Below are 25605 nucleotides of genomic sequence, written 5' to 3' on the forward strand. Positions count from 1 at the left end.
CTCACTCACTCACACTCTCACTCACACTCACTCACACTCTCACTCACACTCACTCACACTCACTCACACACTCACTCACACTCACTCACACTCACTCACACTCACACACGCACTCACTCACACTCTCACTCACACACTCACTCACCACTCTCTCACTCACACTCTCACTCACTCACACTCTCACTCACTCACACTCCTCACTCACTCACACTCTCACTCACTCACTCACACTCTCACTCACTCTCACTCACTCACACTCACACTCACTCACACTCACTCACTCACACTCTCACTCACACTCACTCTCTCACTCACACTCACTCACTCACTCACTCACTCACACTCACACTCACACACTCACTCACACTCTCACTCACACTCTCTCACTCACTCACACTCACTCACTCACTCTCACTCTCACTCACTCACACTCACTCACACTCTCACACTCACTCACTCACACTCACTCTCACACTCTCACTCACACTCTCACTCACACTCACTCACTCACTCACTCACACTCACTCACTCACTCTCACTCACTCACACTCTCACTCACCTCACTCACACTCTCACTCACACTCTCACTCACTCACACTCCACTCACTCACACTCACTCACTCACACTCTCACTCACTCACTCACTCTCACTCTCACACTCTCACTCACACACTCACTCACTCACTCTCTCACTCACACTCTCACTCACTCACACTCTCACACTCACTCACTCACTCACTCACTCACTCACTCACACTCTCACTCACACACTCACTCACTCACACTCTCACTCACACACTCACTCACTCACCACTCTCCACTCACACTCACTCACTCACTCACACTCTCACTCACTCACACTCTCACTCACTCACACTCACTCACTCACTCACACTCTCACTCACTCACACTCACTCACTCACACTCTCACTCACTCACACTCACTCTCACTCACACTCTCACTCACTCACACTCTCACTCACTCACACTCTCACTCACACACACACTCACTCACACACTCACTCACACACTCACTCACTCACACTCTCACTCACTCACACTCACTCACTCACTCACTCACTCACTCACTCACTCACACTCCACTCACTCACACTCTCACTCACACACTCACTCACTCACACTCTCACTCACACACTCACTCACCCACTCACACTCACTCACCACTCACACTCACTCACTCACTCACACTCTCACTCACTCACTCACTCACTCACACTCACTCACTCACACTCTCACTCACTCACACTCTCACTCACACACACTCACTCACTCACACTCTCACACACTCACTCACTCACCCACTCACTCACTCACACACTCACTCACCCACTCACTCACACTCTCACTCACACTCTCACTCACTCACACTCTCACTCACTCACACACTCACTCACACTCTCACTCACACTCACTCACACTCTCACTCACTCACACACTCACTCACTCACTCTCACTCACTCACACTCTCACTCACTCACACTCACTCACTCACACACTCACTCACACTCTCACTCACTCACTCACACTCACTCACTCACTCACACTCACTCACTCACTCTCACTCACACTCACTCACTCACTCACACTCACTCACTCACACTCACTCACTCACACTCTCACTCACTCACACTCTCACTCACTCACACTCTCACTCACTCTCACACTCTCACTCACTCACACTCTCACTCACACTCACACACACTCACTCACTCACTCACACTCACTCTCACTCACTCACTCACTCACTCACTCACTCCACTCACACTCTCACTCACTCACACACTCACTCACACTCTCACTCACTCACACTCTCACTCACACTCACACACACACTCACTCACTCACTCACTCACTCACTCACTCACACTCTCACTCACTCTCACTCACACACTCACTCACTCACTCACACTCTCACTCACACACTCACTCACTCACACTCTCACTCACTCACTCACTCACTCACACTCTCACTCACTCACACTCTCACTCACTCACACTCTCACTCACTCACACTCTCACTCACTCACACACTCACTCTCACTCACTCACACTCTCACTCACTCACACACTCACTCACACTCTCACTCACTCACACTCTCACTCACTCACACTCACTCACACACTCACTCACTCACTCACACTCTCACTCACTCACTCACTCACACTCTCACTCACTCACACTCTCACACTCACTCACTCACTCACACTCTCACTCACACACTCACTCACTCACACACTCTCACTCACTCACACTCTCACTCACTCATCACACTCTCACTCACTCACTCACTCACACTCTCACTCACTCACACTCACTCACTCACACTCTCACTCACTCACACTCTCACTCACTCATCACACTCTCACTCACACTCACTCACTCACACTCTCACTCACTCACTCACTCACACTCTCACTCACTCACACACTCTCACTCACTCACACTCTCACTCACTCACACTCTCACTCACTCACACTCTCACTCACACTCACTCACACACTCTCACTCACTCACACTCTCACTCACTCACACTCACTCACTCACTCACTCACACTCTCTCACTCACACACTCACTCACTCACTCTCACTCACTCACACTCACTCACTCACACTCACTCACTCACTCACTCACACTCACTCACTCATCACACTCTCACTCACACACTCACACTCTCACTCACTCACACTCTCACTCACTCACACTCTCACTCACTCACTCTCACACTCTCACTCACTCACTCACTCACACTCTCACTCACTCACACTCACTCACTCACTCACACACTCTCACTCACTCACATCACTCCTCACTCACACTCCACTCACCTCACACTCACACTCACTCACACACTCACTCACACTCTCACTCACACTCACTCACACTCTCACTCACTCACTCACTCACTCACTCACTCTCACTCACACTCACACTCACTCACTCACACTCACTCACTCACACTCACTCACACTCTCACTCACTCACTCACACTCACTCACTCACTCACACTCACTCACTCACTCTCACTCACACTCACTCACTCACTCACACTCTCACTCACTCACACTCACACACTCTCACTCACTCACTCACTCACACTCACTCTCACTCACACTCTCACACTCACACTCACACACTCACTCACCACTCACTCACACTCTCACACTCACTCACACTCTCACTCACTCACACTCTCACTCACACCTCACACTCACTCACTCACACTCTCACTCACTCACACTCTCACTCACACTCACACACACACTCACTCACTCACTCACACACACACACTCACTCACACTCACTCACCACTCACTCACTCACTCACACTCTCACTCACACACTCACTCACTCACACTCACTCACTCACTCACCACTCACTCACTCCACTCACACTCTCACTCACTCACCTCACTCACACACTCACTCACACTCTCACTCACTCACACTCTCACTCACTCACTCACTCACACTCACTCACACACTCACTCACACTCTCACTCACTCACACCTCACTCACTCACTCACTCACACTCACACTCACTCACTCACACTCACTCACTCACTCACTCACACTCTCACTCACTCACACTCCTCACACTCACTCACTCACACTCACACTCACTCACTCACTCACACTCTCACTCACACACTCACTCACTCACACACTCTCACTCACTCACACCTCACTCACTCATCACACTCTCACTCACACTCACTCACTCACACTCTCACTCACTCACACTCACTCACTCACTCACTCACACTCTCACTCACCACACTCTCACTCACTCATCACACTCTCACCTCACACTCACTCACTCACACTCTCACTCACTCACTCACTCACACTCTCACTCACACCACTCACTCACACTCTCACTCACTCACACTCTCACTCACTCACACACTCACTCACACTCACTCACTCACACTCTCACTCACTCACACTCTCACTCACTCACACTCACTCACACACTCACTCACACTCTCACTCACACACTCACTCACTCACTCACACTCACTCTCACTCACACACTCACACACTCACTCACTCACTCACCTCACTCACCATCACACTCTCACTCACACACTCACACTCTCACTCACTCACACTCTCACTCACTCACACTCTCACTCACTCACACACACTCTCACTCACTCACTCACTCACACCTCACTCACTCACACTCACTCACTCACACTCTCACTCACTCACACTCACTCACTCACACTCTCACTCACACTCTCACTCACACTCACACTCACACTCACTCACACTCACTCACTCACTCACACACTCACACTCACTCACACTCTCACTCACTCACACTCTCACTCACTCACACCTCACTCACTCACTCACACTCCACTCACTCACACCTCACTCACTCACACTCACTCACTCACTCACACTCACTCACTCACACTCTCACTCACTCACACACACTCACTCACACTCTCACTCACTCACACTCTCACACACACACTCACTCACACTCTCACTCACTCACACACTCACTCACTCACTCACTCACACTCTCACTCACTCACACTCTCACTCACTCACTCACACTCACTCACTCACACTCACTCACTCACACACTCACTCACACTCTCACTCACACTCACACTCACACTCTCACTCACTCACTCTCACTCACTCACTCACTCACCTCACCACTCACACTCACTCACTCACTCACACACACACTCACTCACACTCACTCACTCACACACTCACTCACACTCTCACTCACTCACACTCACTCACACTCTCACTCACTCACACTCTCACTCACTCACACTCACTCACTCACACACACTCACTCACACTCACTCACTCACACTCTCACCACTCACACTCACTCACTCACACTCTCACTCACCACACTCACTCACACTCTCACTCACTCACTCTCACTACTCACTCACACTCACCACTCACACTCACCACTCACACACACACTCACTCACACCACTCACACACTCACTCACTCACACTCTCACTCACTCACTCTCACTCACTCACTCACACTCTCACTCACTCACTCACACCTCACTCACTCACTCACACACTCACTCACTCACACCCACTCACTCACTCACTCACACTCTCACTCACTCACACTCACCTCACTCACTCACTCACTCACTCACACCTCACTCACTCACTCACACTCTCACACTCACACTCACTCACTCACACACTCACTCACTCACTCACTCACACTCTCACTCACTCACCACTCACTCACACTCTCACTCACTCACACTCTCACTCACTCACTCACACTCACACTCACTCACTCACACACACCACTCACTCACACACACTCTCACTCACACTCACTCACCACTCACACTCTCACTCACACACTCACTCACCACTCACACTCTCACTCACCACCTCACTCACTCACTCACTCACACTCACTCACACTCTCACACACACCTCACTCACTCACACACTCACTCACTCACCACTCCACTCACTCTCACTCACTCACTCACTCACCTCACACTCACCACTCACACCTCACACACTCACACTCTCACTCACTCACACTCACTCACACACACACTCACCACTCACACTCTCACACACACTCACTCACACACTCACTCACACTCCACTCACTCACACTCTCACTCACACACACTCACTCACTCACTCACACTCTCACTCACACTCACTCACACTCTCACTCACTCACACACTCACACTCACTCACTCACACTCACTCACACTCACTCACGCACACTCTCACTCACACTCACTCACTCACTCACACTCTCACTCACTCACACTCACTCACTCACTCTCACTCACTCACTCACTCACACTCTCACTCACACACTCACACACTCACTCACACTCTCACTCACTCACACTCACACTCACTCACTCACCACACTCTCACTCACTCTCACTCTCACTCACTCACACCACTCACTCACTCACTCACACTCTCACTCACTCACTCACTCCACACTCACTCACTCACACTCTCACTCACACTCACTCACACCTCACTCACACTCACTCACTCACTCACTCACACTCACACGCTCACTCACACTCTCACTCACTCACACTCACTCACTCACACTCACTCACTCACACTCTCACTCACTCACACTCACCACTCACACTCTCACTCACACTCTCACTCACTCACACTCTCACTCACTCTCACTCACTCTCACTCACTCTCACTCACTCACTCTCACTCACTCACACTCTCTCTCACTCTCACTCACTCACACTCTCACTCACACTCTCAACACTCACTCTCACACACTCACACTCACTCACACACACTCACTCACACTCTCACTCACTCACACTCTCACTCACTCACTCTCACTCACTCACTCACACTCTCTCACTCACTCACACTCTCACTCACTCACACACTCACTCACACACTCACTCACACACTCACTCTCACTCACTCTCACTCACTCACTCACTCTCACACTCACTCACTCACTCACTCACTCACTCACACACTCACACTCAGTCACTCACACTCTCACTCACTCACACTCTCACTCACTCACACTCTCACTCACTCACTCACACTCTCACTCACTCACACTCACTCACACCTCACTCACACTCACTCTCACTCACACTCACTCACACTCTCACTCACTCACACACTCACTCACTCACTCACTCACTCACTCACACTCTCACTCACTCACACTCTCACTCACTCACACTCTCACTCACTCACTCTCACTCACTCACTCACACTCTCACTCACTCACACTCACTCACTCACACTCTCACACACTCACACTCACTCACTCACACTCTCACTCACACACACTCACTCACTCTCACTCACACTCACTCACTCACTCTCACTCACTCACTCTCACTCACTCACACTCACTCACTCACTCACTCACTCACACTCTCACTCACTCACACTCTCACACACTCACACTCTCACTCACTCACACTCTCACTCTCACTCACTCACACTCTCACACTCACTCACTCACTCACACTCTCACTCACTCACACTCTCACTCACTCACACTCTCACTCACACTCTCACTCACACTCTCACTCTCTCACTCACTCACACTCTCACTCACTCACACTCACTCTCACTCACTCACTCACACTCTCACTCACTCACACTCACTCACTCACTCACTCACACTCACTCACTCACTCTCACTCACTCACTCACACTCACTCACTCACTCACTCACACTCTCACTCACTCACACTCTCACTCACTCACACTCTCACTCACTCACACTCTCACTCACTCACACTCACTCACACACTCACACTCTCACTCACTCACTCTCACACTCACTCACTCACTCACTCACTCACACTCTCACTCTCACTCACTCACACACTCACTCACTCACTCACACTCTCACTCACTCACACTCACTCACACTCACTCACTCACTCACTCACACTCTCACTCACTCACTCACTCACTCTCACTCACTCACACTCACTCACTCACTCACACTCTCACTCACTCACACTCTCACTCACTCACTCTCACACTCACTCACTCACTCACACTCTCACTCTCACTCACTCACACTCTCACTCACTCACACTCACACTCTCACACTCACTCACTCACTCACTCACACTCTCACTCACTCACACTCTCACTCACTCACACTCACTCACACTCTCACTCACTCACACACTCTCACACTCACTCACTCACACTCTCACTCACACTCACTCACTCACACTCACTCACTCACACTCTCACTCCCACTCACTCACACTCACACTCACTCTCACTCTCTCACTCACACTCACTCACTCTCACTCACTCACACTCTCACTCACACTCTCACTCACACACACTCACACACTCACACACTCACTCACTCACTCACACTCACTCACACACTCACACTCTCACTCACTCACACTCTCACTCACTCACACTCACTCACTCACTCACACTCTCACTCACTCACACTCACTCACTCACTCACACTCTCACTCACTCACACTCACTCACACTCTCACTCACTCACACACTCACTCACACACTCACACTCACTCACTCACACTCACTCACTCACTCACACTCACTCACACTCACTCACACTCACACTCACTCACACTCACTCACACTCACTCACACTCACTCACTCACTCACTCACACTCTCACTCACTCACTCACACTCTCACTCACACTCACTCACTCACACTCTCACTCACACACTCTCACTCACTCACACACTCACTCACTCACTCACACTCACTCACACACTCACTCACACTCACACTCACTCACACTCACTCACACTCTCACTCACTCACTCACTCACACTCACTCACTCACTCACACTCACTCACACTCACTCACTCACTCACACTCTCACTCACTCACACTCTCACTCACTCACACTCTCACTCACTCACACTCTCACTCACTCACACTCACTCACACTCACTCACTCACACTCTCGCACACTCACTCACTCACACTCACTCACACTCTCACTCACTCACACTCACACACTCACTCACTCACACTCTCACACTCTCACTCACTCACACTCACTCACACTCTCACTCACTCACACTCTCACTCACTCACACTCACTCACACTCTCACTCACTCACACACTCTCACACTCACTCACTCACACTCTCACTCACACTCACTCACTCACACTCACTCACTCACACTCTCACTCCCACTCACTCACACTCACACTCACTCTCACTCTCTCACTCACACTCACTCACTCTCACTCACTCTCACTCACTCACACTCTCACTCACACTCTCACTCACACACACTCACTCACTCACACACTCACTCACTCACACTCACTCACACACTCACACTCTCACTCACTCACACTCTCACTCACTCACACTCACTCACTCACTCACACTCTCACTCACTCACACTCACTCACTCACTCACACTCTCACTCACTCACACTCACTCACACTCTCACTCACTCACACACTCACTCACACACTCACACTCACTCACTCACACTCACTCACTCACTCACACTCACTCACACTCACTCACTCACACTCTCACTCACTCACACTCACTCACACTCACTCACTCACTCACTCACTCACACTCACACTCACTCACACTCACTCACACTCTCACTCACTCACTCACTCTCACTCACTCACTCACTCACACTCACTCTCACTCACACTCACTCACTCACTCACACTCTCACTCACTCACACTCTCACTCACTCACACTCTCACTCACTCACACTCTCACTCACTCACACTCACTCACTCACACTCACTCACTCACACTCTCACACTCTCACTCACTCACACTCACTCACACTCTCACTCACTCACACTCACACACTCACTCACTCACACTCTCACACTCTCACTCACTCACACTCACTCACACTCTCACTCACTCACACTCACACACACACACACACTCACACACATTCACACACACACACATATATGTATTTCACTCCTCTGATCTAAGACCCGTCTCTCTCTCTATTCCAGAAACTTGAGCAACAACAACATTGTGGAAATTGAAGACGGGACATTTGAAGGCGCTATTTCAGTCAGCGAGTTACACCTTACCGCCAATCAGCTCGATTCCATTAGAAGTGGGATGTTTCGGGGTCTTGATGGATTAAGAACGTTGTAAGTACCTCAACAGGAACATTGGGGCATTTTATTCTTAATCCTTAGTGGCTTGGAGGTGATGGTGTTCCTATGCACCTGCTGCCCAATGGGGGTCAGCATGAGGTCAGTCAGAGGTCACGGGGGAGAAATTCGGTACCTTAGCACCTCCCGTTAGTGCCTCTGGGCGGCGGGGGGGGGCCGCTAATGGGGCGCTACCAGCTTTGCGAACGCGAAATTGAGGTGGAGGTTTGTGGCGGCAGTACCCACTAGCGCCTGCGCCCAGAGTTCGTGACGTCATCCGGCTGCGCAGCGCCCCGACTCAGAAATTCACTCTCGCCCCCTGCCTGAGCGCTGGAGGAACGACATGTAAAGGCGTCAACATCCGGTTTATTTTTAGTCGGCAAAGAATGCTGCCTTGTCAGTTTGACATCGGCAAACAGGCGTTTTGAGTGATTTCAGCGTTTTCCACTTGAAGGAGTCTTCTGCCTCAGAAAAATTTATCACTTTAATTTCGGTGAGATTTTTAAACTGCAACATTTCCATAATTTAATGGGGTCTGCGCTGGCGCTGGACCTCGCCCTCCAGCGTCATCGTCGGAGGCAGAGAGAAAGATTGCCAAATGTGGCCAGAGGGAGGAGGGCCAACAGGGCTCTCAGCAAGAGGCCTTACCCTCCCAGGGTATTCCGGCAGCATTTCCCCTACATCAATCTCACTGAGGACCAGTGTGTTAGAGGGCTCCGCTTCACCAAGGAGGTGGTCACAGAGCTCTGCCACCTCCTGCAGCCAGACCTCGAGCCTCAGATCAGGAGCACCACAGCTCTCTCAGTGGCAGTCAAGGTCACTGTCGCCCTCAATTTCTACACCAGCGGATCCTTCCAGTGTGCAACAGGAGCCATATCTAACATACCGCAGTTCGCCGTCCATTGCTGCATCCGCGAGGCCATAGATGCTCTCTACAGAAGGAGAAGGGGCTACATTTCCACCCCCAGGGGCTACATTTCCATCCCCATGACCAGAGAGAAGCAGTGCGACCGTGCATGTGGCTTTGCCAGGATAGCGGGCTTCCCCATTGTGCAGGGTGCCATTGACTGCACCCACGTCGCTTTGCGGGCACCTCATAAAAATCCTGAGGTATTCCGTAACCGCAAAGGCTACCACTCACTTAATGTGCAGTTGGTGTGCGAATCTTCACCAACAATACTCGCTATCCTGGCAGCAGCCACGTTGCCTTCATCCTGCGCCAGACCAGTGTGCCAGCTCTGTCCCAGCCAGCACATCAAGTTCGTGGCTGGCAGCTGGGAGACAAGGGCTATCCGCTCTCCACCTGGTTCATGACTTCCCTCCACAACCCCAACACTCGTGCCCAGCACTCGTACAATGAGAGCCATGCTCCCACCAGGAACATCATTGAGCAGACCATCGGAGTGCTCAAGCAACGGTTCCGCTGCCTTGACCGCTTGGGAGGAGCCCTCCAGTACTCGGCTGAGCTGGTGTCCCTTTTCGTCGTTGTCTGCTGCATGCTGCACAACTTGGCCATTATGAGGGCACAGCCATTGCTACCAGGCATAACCGCACCACCTCAGGAGGAGGGAGAGGGAGACGAGGAGGAGGAACAGGAGCACGAACAGCAGCGACGGAGGAGGCTGCCACTCAATCGACCTTGTGGAAGGGCGGTCCGTGACTGACTCATCAGACTTCGGTTCCAATGAATTGGAGGCCACTTCCCGGTTGCTCAGCCAGTCCCCATCATTCCATCAATTTCTCATTCCACACCACACCCTAAAGCTGAAATGAGACATTCCAATAATAAATTTATCCACAATCAGTAACCACATATATATAACAACAATATTAACTAATCACCCTTGTGCAAACCCTTGCCTCCCCTCTTTACAGTGCCTTTCCCTAATCTACTGCTCCTATGTAGCCTGTCCCCAGTGGCTGCAGCAGGGCTGGTGGAAGGCTGCTGAGTGTCGGTACCAGACACTACAGATGGCCTTGCAGGACACCCTCGACCAGCTCTGAGCCTGGAAGGCCTGGCTGTACATTGCACCACCTCAGGCTGGGCAGCAGCAGTCTGGTCTGGCCTGGCTGGACGACAGGCAGTGACAAGGGCAATGGCGGAGTGGCAGTGGTGGGAGCAGGAATGCTGTCATCCTGAGAGAGGACAGCAGGTTCCAGCTCCACTGACCCACTGCCACTCCCCCAGGGCAGCACCTCAGCATCCCTAACAATCTGCTGCAGCACAGATTGCTGGCCTGCTGCGACACCGTGAGATCCCCGGTGGACTGTGGTGGACCCAGCGACGATGGCAGCAGTCAGAGCTTGCGTGGCATCAAGCTGAGACCGCATGAGAGCACTGTGAGACTCGATGGCATCAACCAATGACTGCAGTACAGCACTAAGACGTTGCGTGGCTTCCGCCTGTGCTGCAATGGATGCTGGCACATCGCCCATGACACGCGGCATGAGGTCTGGGTCCCCATGGTCTCTCGGAGTCCACCATCCTTTGCAGATTGCCAAGGATGGGTCCATGGTGTGCTCAGAGCTCTGTGCAATGTTGGAGGCGGACTCCTCCACACTCCTCACCATTGCCGACAGGCTCTCGGGCACCCTTGCCATTGCACCTATCATCTCCGTGTGCATGCCCATCACCCTTCTTGTGAATGCCTCCCCATCGAGGTCCTCATCTGAGTCCTGTGCAGCAGAACTCGCGCGCGAACTGGCCCCCGAGCTACCCTTTCCCCCGGCCTTGCTGCAGTCCACTCGTCCCCAGTGCCTCACCCTGTGCAGATCCCGCTACTATAATAGCCTCTAAAAAACATGTAGTACCAGTATCTGAGGTGGTTCCTGCGGGGGAGACGGTAGTGACGTGGTGTGTTCTTGCTCCTCCTCTTCTCCCGCCTCGCTCTCTATGGTGTCCTCAGGACAGGCTGCTCAGGTGCTTGCTCATTATTTGAAAGCATAAAGGCACAAGAGTCGGGTTAATTTGAGGGGAGGGGGGGCAGGAAGGGAGAAATGCATGCATACAGCATGATTAGCTAGAAAGTGCAAAATGCTTGTGGGGTGAGGAGGAAGTGGGATGTGAGAAGAAGGAGTAGGGATGAACCTACCGTTGTTGTCCCCAAGGGGGTCAACGTCACCGGTGGCCATGACGCCCACCACCTGGCACCCAATAATCTGCAGCACTCGATTCTCCAGCGCAGATAGTGGTTGGGTGTTGGCTTGTCCCCCGCCTGTGTGCTCCTGCTCCCTCCTGTTGTGAGCCACCTTGGCCTGCAAGAGAAAGGAAAGTATGTGAGTGAGTGTGGAGCAATGTGTTTGGGTAATGTGCCTGCCATAGTTGAATAGTTGTCATTGTGTGCAAGGTGTGAGATGTGGCTGTGAGTGTTGATAGGTAGAGATTGTTGGTGGGTGAGCGCTAGGGGTGTGTTGCTTTGGGTAGTGTGCAGACTGTGGTACAGATGGTGGTCTGTAGCATTTGTTGAAGCATTCACCCAAGTGAGGTCGTTAAATTTCTTCCTGCACTGTGTGTGTGGGTCCTGGGGACCACAGTGCTGCCCGAGACGTGCTGCGCTACCTCCCTCCACATGGTGCAGAAGACTTGCGGCGAGGACCTCCTGCCACTTGCCGGGTAGAGCACCATCCTCCGTCTCTCTACGGCGAACACCAATGCCTCCAGTGCTTGATCGCAGAATCTGCTGGCTGTCTCCCTGGGGCGTGGATCGGCCATGAGTACAGCTGCTTCAGTCCTCCGGCTCCTTCTCCTTGTCCTGCTGCTGCTTGCTGAGGCAGCTGCACCGCCAGCAATGCTGAGAATGAGTTTCTGCAGCATCAATGAACCTCCCCTTTAAGTACTGAAAAAAGCCTGTGGCAATCGTGACTTGCGATTAGACTGCACCTAATATTGGCCCACCCTTTGAGTATAACGCCAATGAGCTTGGGCCTTAAGACTTGAATTAGAACTCCGATCATTTTTTTTGAGCAGTGAGCACGAATTTTGTGTGCAGTCTAAAGCATTAGTGCCTGGCGCTAATTCTCCAACTTTTCTAATGCTACTGCCCATTTCTGGGCTATAATGAATCTCTAGCCCTAATTGTTGGTAGGCACATTCTGAGGTCACATGGATGTTTTATGAGTGATATTTGAGCTAATCAGGTACAAGAGTGCCAGAGACTGCAGGCATGATACTCTCACATGTGGCGAATGCACTAGATGCAAGACTTATATATAGATAGATGGATAAAGTTATAAATATAACAAATACAGCAGTGATTTAAAAAAAAATCAATCTTTCGTTCTGTTGCTTTGATTCCATTTCTGTTGTTTAAAGATGTCACATGACACAGGACCCTGACGATGTATTGATTTTATGATGTGCGACTTGAAGGAATATTGGCTGTGTGATGGACTGGTGATTATTACTCAGAGTGAATTACAGGAAAATTCAATAGCTGGTGTTATATTGTAACCCAGTACAATGCAGGTTTCCCCAGAGAGCTTCTACTCATTACTAGAGAGTGGAGATTGTTCGGTTTTTCCTTAAGGGAGGCTTCCCTGCACACACAGAGAGACAGGGAGAAACAGAGAGACAAGGAAAGGCAGAGAGAGTCTGAGACACACCGAGAGACTAACAGACGCAAGAAGAGAGATACACAGTAATCATTGGTAGGCACGTTTGGAAATCAGTCAGAGGCTAATTGTAAGGCACATCTGGCGGTCAGTCAGAGGCTAATTGTAAGGCACATCTGGCGGTCAGTCAGAGGCTAATTGTAAGGCACATCTGGCAGTCAGTCAGAGGCTAATTGTAAGGCACATCTGGCGGTCAGTCAGAGGCTAATTGTAAGGCACATCTGGCGGGCAGCCAGAGGCTAATTGTAAGGCACATCTGGCAATCAGTCAGAGGCTAATTGTAAGGCACATCTGGCGGACAGCCAGAGGCTAATTGTAAGGCACATCTGGCGGGCAGTCAGAGGCTAATTGTAAGGCACATCTGGCGGGCAGCCAGAGGCTAATTGTAAGGCACATCTGGCGGTCAGTCAGAGGCTAATTGTAAGGCACATCTGGCGGGCAGCCAGAGGCTAATTGTAAGGCACATCTGGCGGGCAGCCAGAGGCTAATTGTAAGGCACATCTGGCGGGCAGCCAGAGGCTAATTGTAAGGCACATCTGGCGGGCAGCCAGAGGCTAATTGTAAGGCACATCTGGCGGGCAGTCAGAGGCTAATTGTAAGGCACATCTGGCGGGCAGCCAGAGGCTAATTGTAAGGCACATCTGGCGGTCAGTCAGAGGCTAATTGTAAGGCACATCTGGCGGGCAGCCAGAGGCTAATTGTAAGGCACATCTGGCGGTCAGTCAGAGGCTAATTGTAAGGCACATCTGGCGGGCAGCCAGAGGCTAATTGTAAGGCACATCTGGCGGGCAGCCAGAGGCTAATTGTAAGGCACATCTGGCGGGCAGCCAGAGGCTAATTGTAAGGCACATCTGGCGGGCAGCCAGAGGCTAATTGTAAGGCACATCTGGCGGTCAGTCAGAGGCTAATTGTAAGGCACATCTGGCGGGCAGCCAGAGGCTAATTGTAAGGCACATCTGGCGGGCAGCCAGAGGCTAATTGTAAGGCACATCTGGCGGGCAGCCAGAGGCTAATTGTAAGGCACATCTGGCGGGCAGCCAGAGGCTAATTGTAAGGCACATCTGGCGGGCAGTCAGAGGCTAATTGTAAGGCACATCTGGCGGGCAGCCAGAGGCTAATTGTAAGGCACATCTGGCGGTCAGTCAGAGGCTAATTGTAAGGCACATCTGGCGGGCAGCCAGAGGCTAATTGTAAGGCACATCTGGCGGGCAGCCAGAGGCTAATTGTAAGGCACATTCTGAGAAAAGAAGCAGAGACACACAATTGGGCAGGATTTTCATTGGGCCGTGGAGGCGGGATTGGAGGCATGCGGGGGATTAAAGTCCTGAAATCGGGGAGGGGGCACGAACCCATCCCGCCCCCAACCCGCCTCCATGCCAGTTTCAAAGGAGGCGGGTACTCAACCCGCACTGGGACCCGCCTCCCCGAGGCGGGAAGGTGATTAGTGCCAATTAACTGCCTGTTAACAGGTAGTTAACAGGCAGTTTTTAGCCTAATCCCTATTTTCATTGGTGAAATGTGGGATTCCCGATGGCTCCAAACCACACCAAGTTAGCGAGGCGGACCGTTGGGCTGAAGGGCTTGGAGGGGTCGAGATATCCGGTGTTCAGGTGAGTGATGGGTGCATGAGTGCAGAGGTAAGTGTGTTTGGTGTGTGTAAAGTGTTTAAATAAGTTTTACTTACCTTTACAGCCTTCCTTCCTTCAGGTCTCGGGAGTCCCTCATCTCACCGGCACAGAAAGCAGAATGGCCGCGAGCTGTCAAAAGTTCCAGCATTCAGCTTTCTGTTCCGGGGAGATTGCTAAATCATCCTGAGAGGAAGGAATTAACCTGGAGTACAGATTGTCAGTGTTTGACAGCTTCAAACAGCTGTGAAACGCTGATATTTCATCTGTCAAAAGCTCTTGACAGATGAAATATCAATCTGTGATGTCACCTGTTGCCGGGTGGCCCTTAATTGGCCTGCTGGGCCCACCAAGCGGGCTCAACAAGGTCAATCAAGTCAAAATCACGTGGGTTGGACCGAACTCGATGGAGGCCGGACTACAACCCCGAAAGTTGTAGTCCCGCCTCCTACCCGACTCCTCAATGAAAATCCAGCCCAAAGAGACAGAGAGAAACTGAGAGAACAAAGAAGAGAGAGAGAGAGACAGAGAGAGAGATACACAAAGAGACTGAGACAGAGAGCGAGACGGACATGCGTGCTATCCCCAGCTGGCTCATTGGGAGCATTCTTTGAGTTAGGAGACCTATTATAGAGATCAGCATCTATGTTATATATTAGTCAGTGTCTATGTGTGATGGGCTCTATGAGTCAGTAATGGTTCCTGCTCATCTGGTTAGTCCTCTTTTAATAATCGGTCGCTAACCAACCCTGAGCAGACCTGTTTCTTGCGAGAACTTATCGTTCCTTCTTTCCCCCAGGATGTTGAGGAATAATCGCATCAACTGTATCCACAACGACAGCTTCACGGGACTGAACGCGGTGCGCCTGCTCTCGCTGTACGACAACCACATCGCCACCATCACGCCAGCTGCCTTCGACACCCTGCACTCGCTCTCCACCCTGTGAGTACACGGGGATCCGCGCGTTCATCAGTTCACCTCTCCTTCTGTACAGACGTTTATTTTGCTCAGGCTTATGTGCGGCACAAGGTATTTGGTGGCGTTGTTTACACCAGGATTAACTCTACTTCACCGTGAATAAGTTAGCGCTTTCATATATAGAAACACTTTCCCTCTCCACCAGGGGATTGTGTGCTCCTCGGGTGAAGGAACTGTACACTTTAGTTTCTGACTCCCGGGTGGGAATGCAGGCCTAGTGAGCGGTCGGGCCTGCCCGGGAGTGTCAGCGGGAGGCCCAGCCAATTCTAACGGCCAGCCACGAGTGGTTGCCACGTTGGGCGGAGGCCTCCAGAGCAGGAAAAATAAAGAAACGTTTTCCAGAATCCCACTGTAACCACTGTCACCGTATCGCACCAGCCCAGGTGGCCATTCAAATCCCCTCTCCGTCCGCTTAGCAACCCTGGACACCAGAAGGCAGGTATTACATAGGATTACATAGAATTAAACAGCACAGAAACAGGCCATTCGGCCCAACTGGTCTATGCCGGTGTTTATGCTCCACACGAGCCTCCTCCCACCCTACTTTTTTCCTTATTCGTTCCTGGGATGTGGGCGTCGCTGGTAAGGCCAGCATTTATTGCCCTTGAGAAGGTGGTGGTGAGCCGCCTTCTTGAACCGCTGCAGTCCGTGTGGTGAAGGTGCTTCCACAGTGCTGTCAGGGAGGGAGTTCCAGGATTTTGACCCAGCGACGATGAAGGAACGACGATATATTTTCAAGTCAGGTTGGTGTGTAACTTGGAGGGGAACTTGGAGGTGGTGTTCCCATACGGTAGAGCTCACGGGTTTGGGAGGTGCTATCAGCATATCCTTCTATTCCTTTCTCCCTCATGTGTTTGTCTAGCTTCCCCTTAAATGCATCTATGCAATTCGCCTCAACCACTCCACATGCATGTACTGTACACACAAACGCACACATGCACAGACACACATGCACAATCACACATCTTGCTGGGCCAGGGCAGTTGGCGCTTCCTCTGCATCTATCTGACCTGGGAGTACTTAATGCCAACACTGGGCACCTGTCCTATATTTGCCCTCCACATCCCTGACCTTCTGCTGTGATGTATCTAAAAGTATTGTTCCTGGCTTATTGCCTCTATCTTCCAGTGATGATGAATTTGTACAAGTTATTGGTTAGACCCACATCTGTGCAATTCTGGGCATCTCATTAACAGGAAGGATATTAAACCCATGCTTCACTAGATTGATTCCTGGGATGAGAGGGCTGTCCTATGAGGAGAGATTGTATAGAATGGGCCTATACTCTCTGGAGTTTAGAAGAATGAGAGGTGATCTCATTGAAACATACAAGATTCTGAGGGGGATTGACAGGGTAGATGCTGAGAGGTTGTTTCCTCCTGGCTGGAGAGTCTAGAACTAGGGGTCACAGTCTCAGGATAAGGGGTCGGCCATTTAGGACTGAGATGAGGAGGAATTTCTTCACTCAGAGGGTGGTGAATCTTTGGAATTCTCTGCCCCAGAGGGCTGTGGATGCTCAGTCATTGAGTATATTCAAGGCTGAGATCGATAGATTTTTGGACTCATGGGGAATCGAGGGATATGGGGATCGGGCGGGAAAGTGCAGTTGAGGTCGAAGATCAGCCGTGATCTTATTGAATGGCGGAGCAGGCTCGAGGGGCCGTATGGCCAACTCCTGCTCCTACTTCTTATGTTCTTAAGAAAGGAGACAGTGACGATTGTCCAGAACCATAGGAATGAGAGGTTTTATTAGGAAGAAAATTGGAATTTTACCTCTGGAACAGCAAAGAGTGAAAACAATCATAAAAAAAGTGTTTTCAAAAATTATGAAAGGTTTGAGAGAGTAAATAGTGAAAGAGTGTTTCAACTTAGAACAAGACCAGCGCAGGATCATCACGAGAAGGTTTTTTTCCCACACTGAGGGTCATTAGAATATGGAATGCTTTACCACAAGCGGCTACTGAAGCTGTAACATCATTTAAAAGGGAATTGGATAAGTATTTGAAAAGGAAGAGTGTAAAAGGATACGGGCAGAGGCAGGGAAATGAGATTACGGTAGACAGCTCCAGAATGGACTCTTTCTCTGCCATGATTTCAATGCTTCTGTGATTCACCTGAGAAGATTAAACCGCTAACTAACAGATACAGTATACACGCGCACGCATGCATGCACACACACGTGCACACACATAAACACACACACGAGCACATGCACACAGATACATACATGCGTACATACACATGCGACGCACATGTACAAGCAGGCGTGTGCGAACACACACAGAATCAGAACCAATCACTCCTCCCGCTGCTTTGTAAACAGAAAGTTGCCCTTTCGCAGATTAAATGTGCCCTGACACTCTGATTGCAGCAACCTCCTCGCAAACTCCTTCAATTGTAACTGCCAACTGGCCTGGTTGGGAGAGTGGCTGAGGAAGAGGAAGATAGTCAGTGGAAACCCGCGGTGCCAGAAGCCGGACTTCCTGAGGGAGATCCCGCTGCAGGATGTGGCTCACCAGGATTTCCGCTGTGAAGAAGGTAACACAGCAACAATCGCCTGCTTTAATATTGGATAAATAAAGTTGTTCACTATTATTCTATGAACTTTTGTGCTCATTAAAGTGAAGGGCATTACAGCTATCCGCCACTCCCAGTGCAGGTACAGCACGGGTTAGATACAGAGTAAAGCTCCCTCTACACTGTCCCATCAAACACTCTCAGGGCAGGTACAGCACGGGTTAGATACAGAGTAAAGCTCCCTCTACACTGTTCCATCAAACACTGCCAGGGCAGGTACAGCACGGGTTAGATACAGAGTAAAGCTCCCTCTACACTGCCCCATCAAACACTCCCAGGGCAGGTACAGCACGGGTTAGATACAGAGTAAAGCTCCCTCGACACTGTCCCATCAAACACTCCCAGGGCAGGTACAGCACGGGTTAGATACAGAGTAAAGCTCCCTCTACACTGTCCCATCAAACACTCCCAGGGCAGGTACAGCACGGGTTAGATACAGAGTATAGCTCCCTCTACACTGTCCCATCGAACATTCCCATGGCAGGTACAGCACAGGTTAGATACAGAGTAAAGCTCCCTCTACACTGTCCCATTGAACGTTCCCAGGGCATGTACAGCACGGGTTAGATACAGAGTAAAGCTCCCTCTACACTGTCCCATCAAACACTCCCAGGGCAGATACAGCACGGGTTAGATACAGAGTAAAGCTCCCTCTACACTGTCCCATCAAACACTCCCAGGGCAGGTACAGCACGGGTTAGATAGAGAGTAAAGCTCCCGCTACACTGTCCCATCAAACACTCCCAGGGCAGGTACAGCACGGGTTAGATACAGAGTAAAGCTCCCTCTACACTGTCCCATCAAACACTCCCAGGGCAGGTACAGCATGGGTTAGATACAGAGTAAAGCTCCCTCTACACTGTCCCATCAAACACTCCCAGGGCAGGTACAGCACGGGTTAGATACAGAGTAAAGCTCCCTCTACACTGTCCCATCAAACACTCCCAGGGCAGGTCCAGCACAGGTTAGATACAGAGTAAAGCTCCCTCTACACTGTCCCGTCAAACACTCCCAGGGCAGGTACAGCACGGGTTAGATACAGAGTAAAGCTCCCTCTACACTGTCCCGTCAAACACTCCTAGGGCAGGTACAGCATGGGTTAGATACAGAGTAAAGCTCCCTCTACACTGTCGCATCAAACACTCCCAGGGCAGGTACAGCACAGGTTAGATACAGAGTAAAGCTCCCTCTACACTGTCCCATTGAACATTCCCAGGGCAGGTACAGCACGGGTTGGATACAGAGTAAAGCTCCCTCTACACTGTCCCATCAAACACTCCCAGGGCAGATACAGCACGGGTTAGATACAGAGTAAAGCTCCCTCTACACTGTCCCATCAAACACTCCCAGGGCAGGTACAGCACGGGTTAGATACAGAGTAAAGCTCCCTCTACACTGTCCCGTCAAACACTCCCAGGGCAGATACAGCACGGGTTAGATAGAGAGTAAAGCTCCCGCTACACTGTCCCATCAAACACTCCCAGGGCAGGTACAGCACGGGTTAGATACAGGGTAAAGCTCCCTCTACACTGTCCCATCAAACACTCCCAGGGCAGGTACAGCACGGGTTAGATACAGAGTAAAGCTCCCTCTACACTGTCCCATCAAACACTCCCAGGGCAGGTACAGCACGGGTTAGATACAGAGTAAAGCTCCCTCTACACTGTCCCCATCAAACACTCCCAGGGTAGGTACAGCACGGGTTAGATACAGAGTAAAGCTCCCTCTACACTGTCCCATCAAACACTCCCAGGGCAGGTACAGCACAGGTTAGATACAGAGTAAAGCTCCCTCTACACTGTCCCATCAAACATTCCCAGGACAGGTACTGCACGGGTTAGATACAGAGTAAAGCTCCCTCTACACTGTCCCATCAAACACTCCCAGGGCCGGTACAGCTCAGGTTAGATACAGAGTAAAGCTCCCTCTACATTGTTCCGTCAAATACTCCCAGGGTCGGTACAGCACGGGTTAGATACAGAGTAAAGCTCCCTCTACACTGTCCCATCAAACACTCCCAGGGCCGGTACAGCACGGGTTAGATACAGAGTAAAGCTCCCTCTACACTGTCCCATCAAACACTCCCAGGGCCGGTACAGCACGGGTTAGATACAGAGTAAAGCTCCCTCTACACTGTCCCATCAAACACTCCCAGGGCAGGTACAGCACGGGTTAGATACAGAGTAAAGCTCCCTCTACACTGTCCGATCAAACACTCCCGGGGCCGGTACAGCACGGGTTAGATACAGAGTAAAGCTCCCTCTACACTGTCCGATCAAACACTCCTGGGGCCGGTACAGCACGGGTTAGATACAGAGTAAAGCTCCCTCTACACTGTCCGATCAAACACTCCTGGGGCCGGTACAGCACGGGTTAGATACACAGTAATGTCAGTGATGTGAAGCTCTGGTCTCTGCTGCAGGTTACGAGGAGAACAGTTGTGTCCCGCGCCCCCAGTGCCCTGCGGAGTGCACCTGCCTGGAGACTGTTGTCCGCTGCAGCAACAAGCACCTGAAATCTCTGCCGAAAGGCATCCCGAAGAACGTGACCGAACTGTGAGTGAGAGGGGATCAGACGGAACCCGCTGTGAGAACTCGATTCTCGCTCGCCGCCGTGGCTTAGATCCGCGGGTGTTCACGCCCAGTTATATATTGGTGCAGTAATCAGACTGATCATATTCGTCAGTGTTTGGCAGTGACTCTGGAGGGTTGAGATAGGAGGAAAAGTGCACACGAAGCAGAGAGAAAAACCGAGTGAAAGAGAAAGAGACAAATGAATAGGGCGAGACAGCAACAAGGGGTTTAATTTAAACCTAAACCTCCCGGTGAGAAACTGACCCAATCAAATCGCCTGCATGGTTTTACTTTCCACGTCAGTTTTGCACTGGGCGGATTAGGTTAAAATTACCGCCAAGGACAAACATAGAGAGAGAGAGAAAATCAAATAGACAAAGAGAAAGAACTTGCATTTATATAGCGCCTTTCACAATCCCAGCAGCCCCCAAAGCGTTTCACAGCCAATGAAGTACTTTCTTGAAGTGCAGTCACTGTTGTAATGTAGGAAACGCGGCAGCTAATTCGCACACAGCAAGATCCCACAAATAATGAGTTATGAGTTAACGACCAGATAATCTGTTTTTTTCAGTGATGTTGATTGAGGAATAAATATTGACCCAGGACACCGGGGAGAACTCTCCTGCCCTTCTTCAAATAATGGCCGTGGGATCTTTTACATTCACCTGAGAGGGCAGACAGAGCCTCGTTTTAACATCTCATCCAAAAGTTGAAACCTCTGACAGTGCAGCAGCCCCTCAGCACTGCACTGGGTCCTGGATTATGGTCTCTAGTCTCTGGAGTGGGACTTGAACCAACAACCTTCTGACTCAGAGACGAGAGTGCTGCCCACTGAGCCACAGCTGACGAGAGAGAAAGGGAAAGAGAATAGAGAGCAAAACAGAGAAACGTGAAGAGAAATTGCGCTGGTCACAGTGTGTATGAATATCACAAACATGTTCCTTTTGAGCATATTTTGATGTTGCTACACATAACTAGAGCGATTCTCCCCCACCTAACACACCTTTGTTTAAATTATACTGCAGCACACTCCCAACTCTCCCCTCTCCTCCCCCCCCCCAAAGGTGTTTAATCTGTCCCTATTACTGCCTCCTTGAGAGGGTGGTGGACTTTTGAAACTCCCAGACTTACTATGGATATTCCCGATATCCCCTTACCCATTGCTCACCCAAACTGCGGGTGAATCAGCATTCAACAACACCAACTTGCATTTATATAGCACCTTTGACGTAGTAAAACGTCCCAAGGTGCTTCACAGGAGCGTTATCAGAAAATAATTGACACCAAACACATTGGGAGATATTAGGACAGGTGACCAAAAGCTTGGTCAAAGAGCTAGGTTTTTAGGAGCATCTTAAATTAGGAGAGAGAGAGACGGAGAGGTTTAGGGAGGGAATTCCAGAGCTTAGGGCCTAGATGGCTGAAGGCACGGCCGCCAATGGTGGAGCGATGAAAATCAGGGATGCGCAAGTAGCCAGAATTGGAGGAGCGCAGAGATGTCGGAGGGTTGTGGGGCTGGAGGAGATTACAGAGATAGGGAGGGGCAAGGCCATGGAGGGGTTTGAACACGTGGATGAGAATTTTAAAATCGATGCGTTACAGGACCGGGAGCCAATGTCAGCGAGCACAGGGGGTGATGGGTGAACGGGACTTGGTGTGAGTTAGGACACGGGCAGCAGAGTTTTCGACGAGCTCAAGTTTACGGAGGGTGGAAGGTGGGAGGCCGGCCCGGAGAGCGTTGGAATGGTCGAGTCGAGAGGAAACAAAGGCAAGGATGAGGGTTTCAGCCACAGGTGGGCAGTTGGGTCAACCAAAGGGTGAAACTGTCCCGTTTCTAATTGAACGCAAACCCGTTAATAAAATTCCACCAACACTAATTCTTTCATTTATCTTCCAGGTACCTGGATGGTAACCAGTTCAGTGCTGTTCCCACTGTACTCTACACCTTCAAACATCTGCAGCTGGTGTAGGTATCCTGGCGGCAGGGGGAGGGAGGGGTGGGTGGGAGGGAGGCAATGCACTTCCAGGACCAGCTCTGAACAGTGCATTGGGGAGTGGGAAGAGTCCAGTTGATTTGCGATGATCCATCTTATGGCCAATGTTCCCCATCACAGGGCCTTGGAAAATGCTGGGTTCGCAGGAGCTGCAGAGAGGAAAAAGGTGGATGGAGACCCCAGTACATCTGCTCTCTGGCCCCTGAAATAGGTCCGGGCCCAGGGCAATGAGGTGAATGGGGACATTTCTAGCCTCAACATCCTCCTTGTCTATCCAAAGGGACACCCAGATGTCTGCAGAGGCCACAGTTCCTTCCTGGGATCAGGGGTGAAGTCTGGGCCTTGTTAGTGGCTAGAGACGGCACAACGGGGTGATCTGAGGCCCTGATAGATGCAGTGCACCTCAAGGGTGCGGGGTGGGAGGGCGAGGGGATTCACCTGGAAAACGAGCACGATCAGCTCCAATATCACCCCCGCCGCGGTTTTCAACCGGCGATGCTAACCATTCCATTCTTCCCTCACCAGGGACATGAGCAACAACCGGATCAGCTCCCTGACCAATACGTCTTTCATCAACATGAGCCAACTGACCACACTGTAAGTAGCTTGTAGTCCCCAAAGCCATGGATAGTCAACTGCCCTTTAATCCAGGGTCGCCAACTCTGCTTGGACATAGTCCTGGAGGTTGCATCATGTGACCTCCTGCCCTCATAGAATCAGAGACATTTACGGCACAGGAGGAGGCCATTTGGCCCATCGTGTCTGCGCCGGCAGAAAAAGAGCGATCCAGCCTAATCCCACTTTCCAGCTCTTGGTCCGTAGCCCTGTAGGTTACGGCACTTCAAGTGCATATCCAAGCACTTTTTAAATGCGATGAGGGTTTCTGCCTCTACCACCCTTTCAGGCAGTGAGTTCCAGACCCCCACCACCCTCTGGGTGAAAAAAGTTCTTCTCAACTTCCCTCTAATCCTTCTACCAATGACTTTAAGTCTATGCCCCCTGGTTATTGACCTCTCTGCTAAGGGAAATAGGTCCTTCCTATCCACTCTATCCAGGCCCCTCATAATTTTACACACCTCAATTAAATCTCCCCTCAGCCTCCTCTGTTCCAAGGAAAACAACCCCAGCCGATCCAATCCTTCCGCATAGCTAAAATTCTCCAGTCCTGGCAACATCCTCGTAAATCTCCTCTGCACCCTCTCTAGTGCAATGGCCCTCTATGATTTTGCTCCTCGGGGGTTTTGCTCCCAGCAGTGTCCAAGAAATTCGCCTTTAATTTCTGGAGACTCCAGGGCAATCCTGAAGGGTTGGCAACCCCTACCCTGATCCGGGCACTGATGCTGTCACTGGTTGACACTCAGTACAGAAAGTGTTTCATTCCCCCAGCACCGACATATCCCTCAGCTCGGTAAATCCAAAAATAAATGTAATTTGAAAACATGCGCATTTCGAAAATACGAGTGACGCCAAGGGCATCGTCCCGCTCACCACTGGGTCATGATGCCCCCAGGCATTGAATGACTCTGGTCCTGTAGCGGGCGGAGT

The 25605-nt window shown here is 50.9% G+C and overlaps 1 protein-coding gene across 2 annotated transcripts in view; it reads left to right on the forward strand.

Moving 5' to 3' along the window:
• slit1a (slit homolog 1a (Drosophila)) overlaps nucleotides 1-25605 on the forward strand; it is a 328910-nt gene that overhangs the window by 238315 nt on the left and 64990 nt on the right. For both annotated transcript variants that reach the window (XM_085994232.1, XM_085994233.1), the window contains exons 18-23: nucleotides 9555-9698; nucleotides 16737-16880; nucleotides 19288-19454; nucleotides 21916-22048; nucleotides 23964-24032; nucleotides 24586-24657. In XM_085994232.1, coding sequence (XP_085850358.1) covers nucleotides 9555-9698; nucleotides 16737-16880; nucleotides 19288-19454; nucleotides 21916-22048; nucleotides 23964-24032; nucleotides 24586-24657 — 729 coding nt within the window. The remainder of the gene's footprint in view (nucleotides 1-9554; nucleotides 9699-16736; nucleotides 16881-19287; nucleotides 19455-21915; nucleotides 22049-23963; nucleotides 24033-24585; nucleotides 24658-25605) is intronic.

The sequence above is a fragment of the Somniosus microcephalus genome, chromosome 8 (genome assembly GCF_052327205.1).
Source record: "Somniosus microcephalus isolate GS21.2 chromosome 8, FLI_Smic_1.0, whole genome shotgun sequence".
Taxonomy (NCBI): Eukaryota; Metazoa; Chordata; class Chondrichthyes; order Squaliformes; family Somniosidae; genus Somniosus; species Somniosus microcephalus.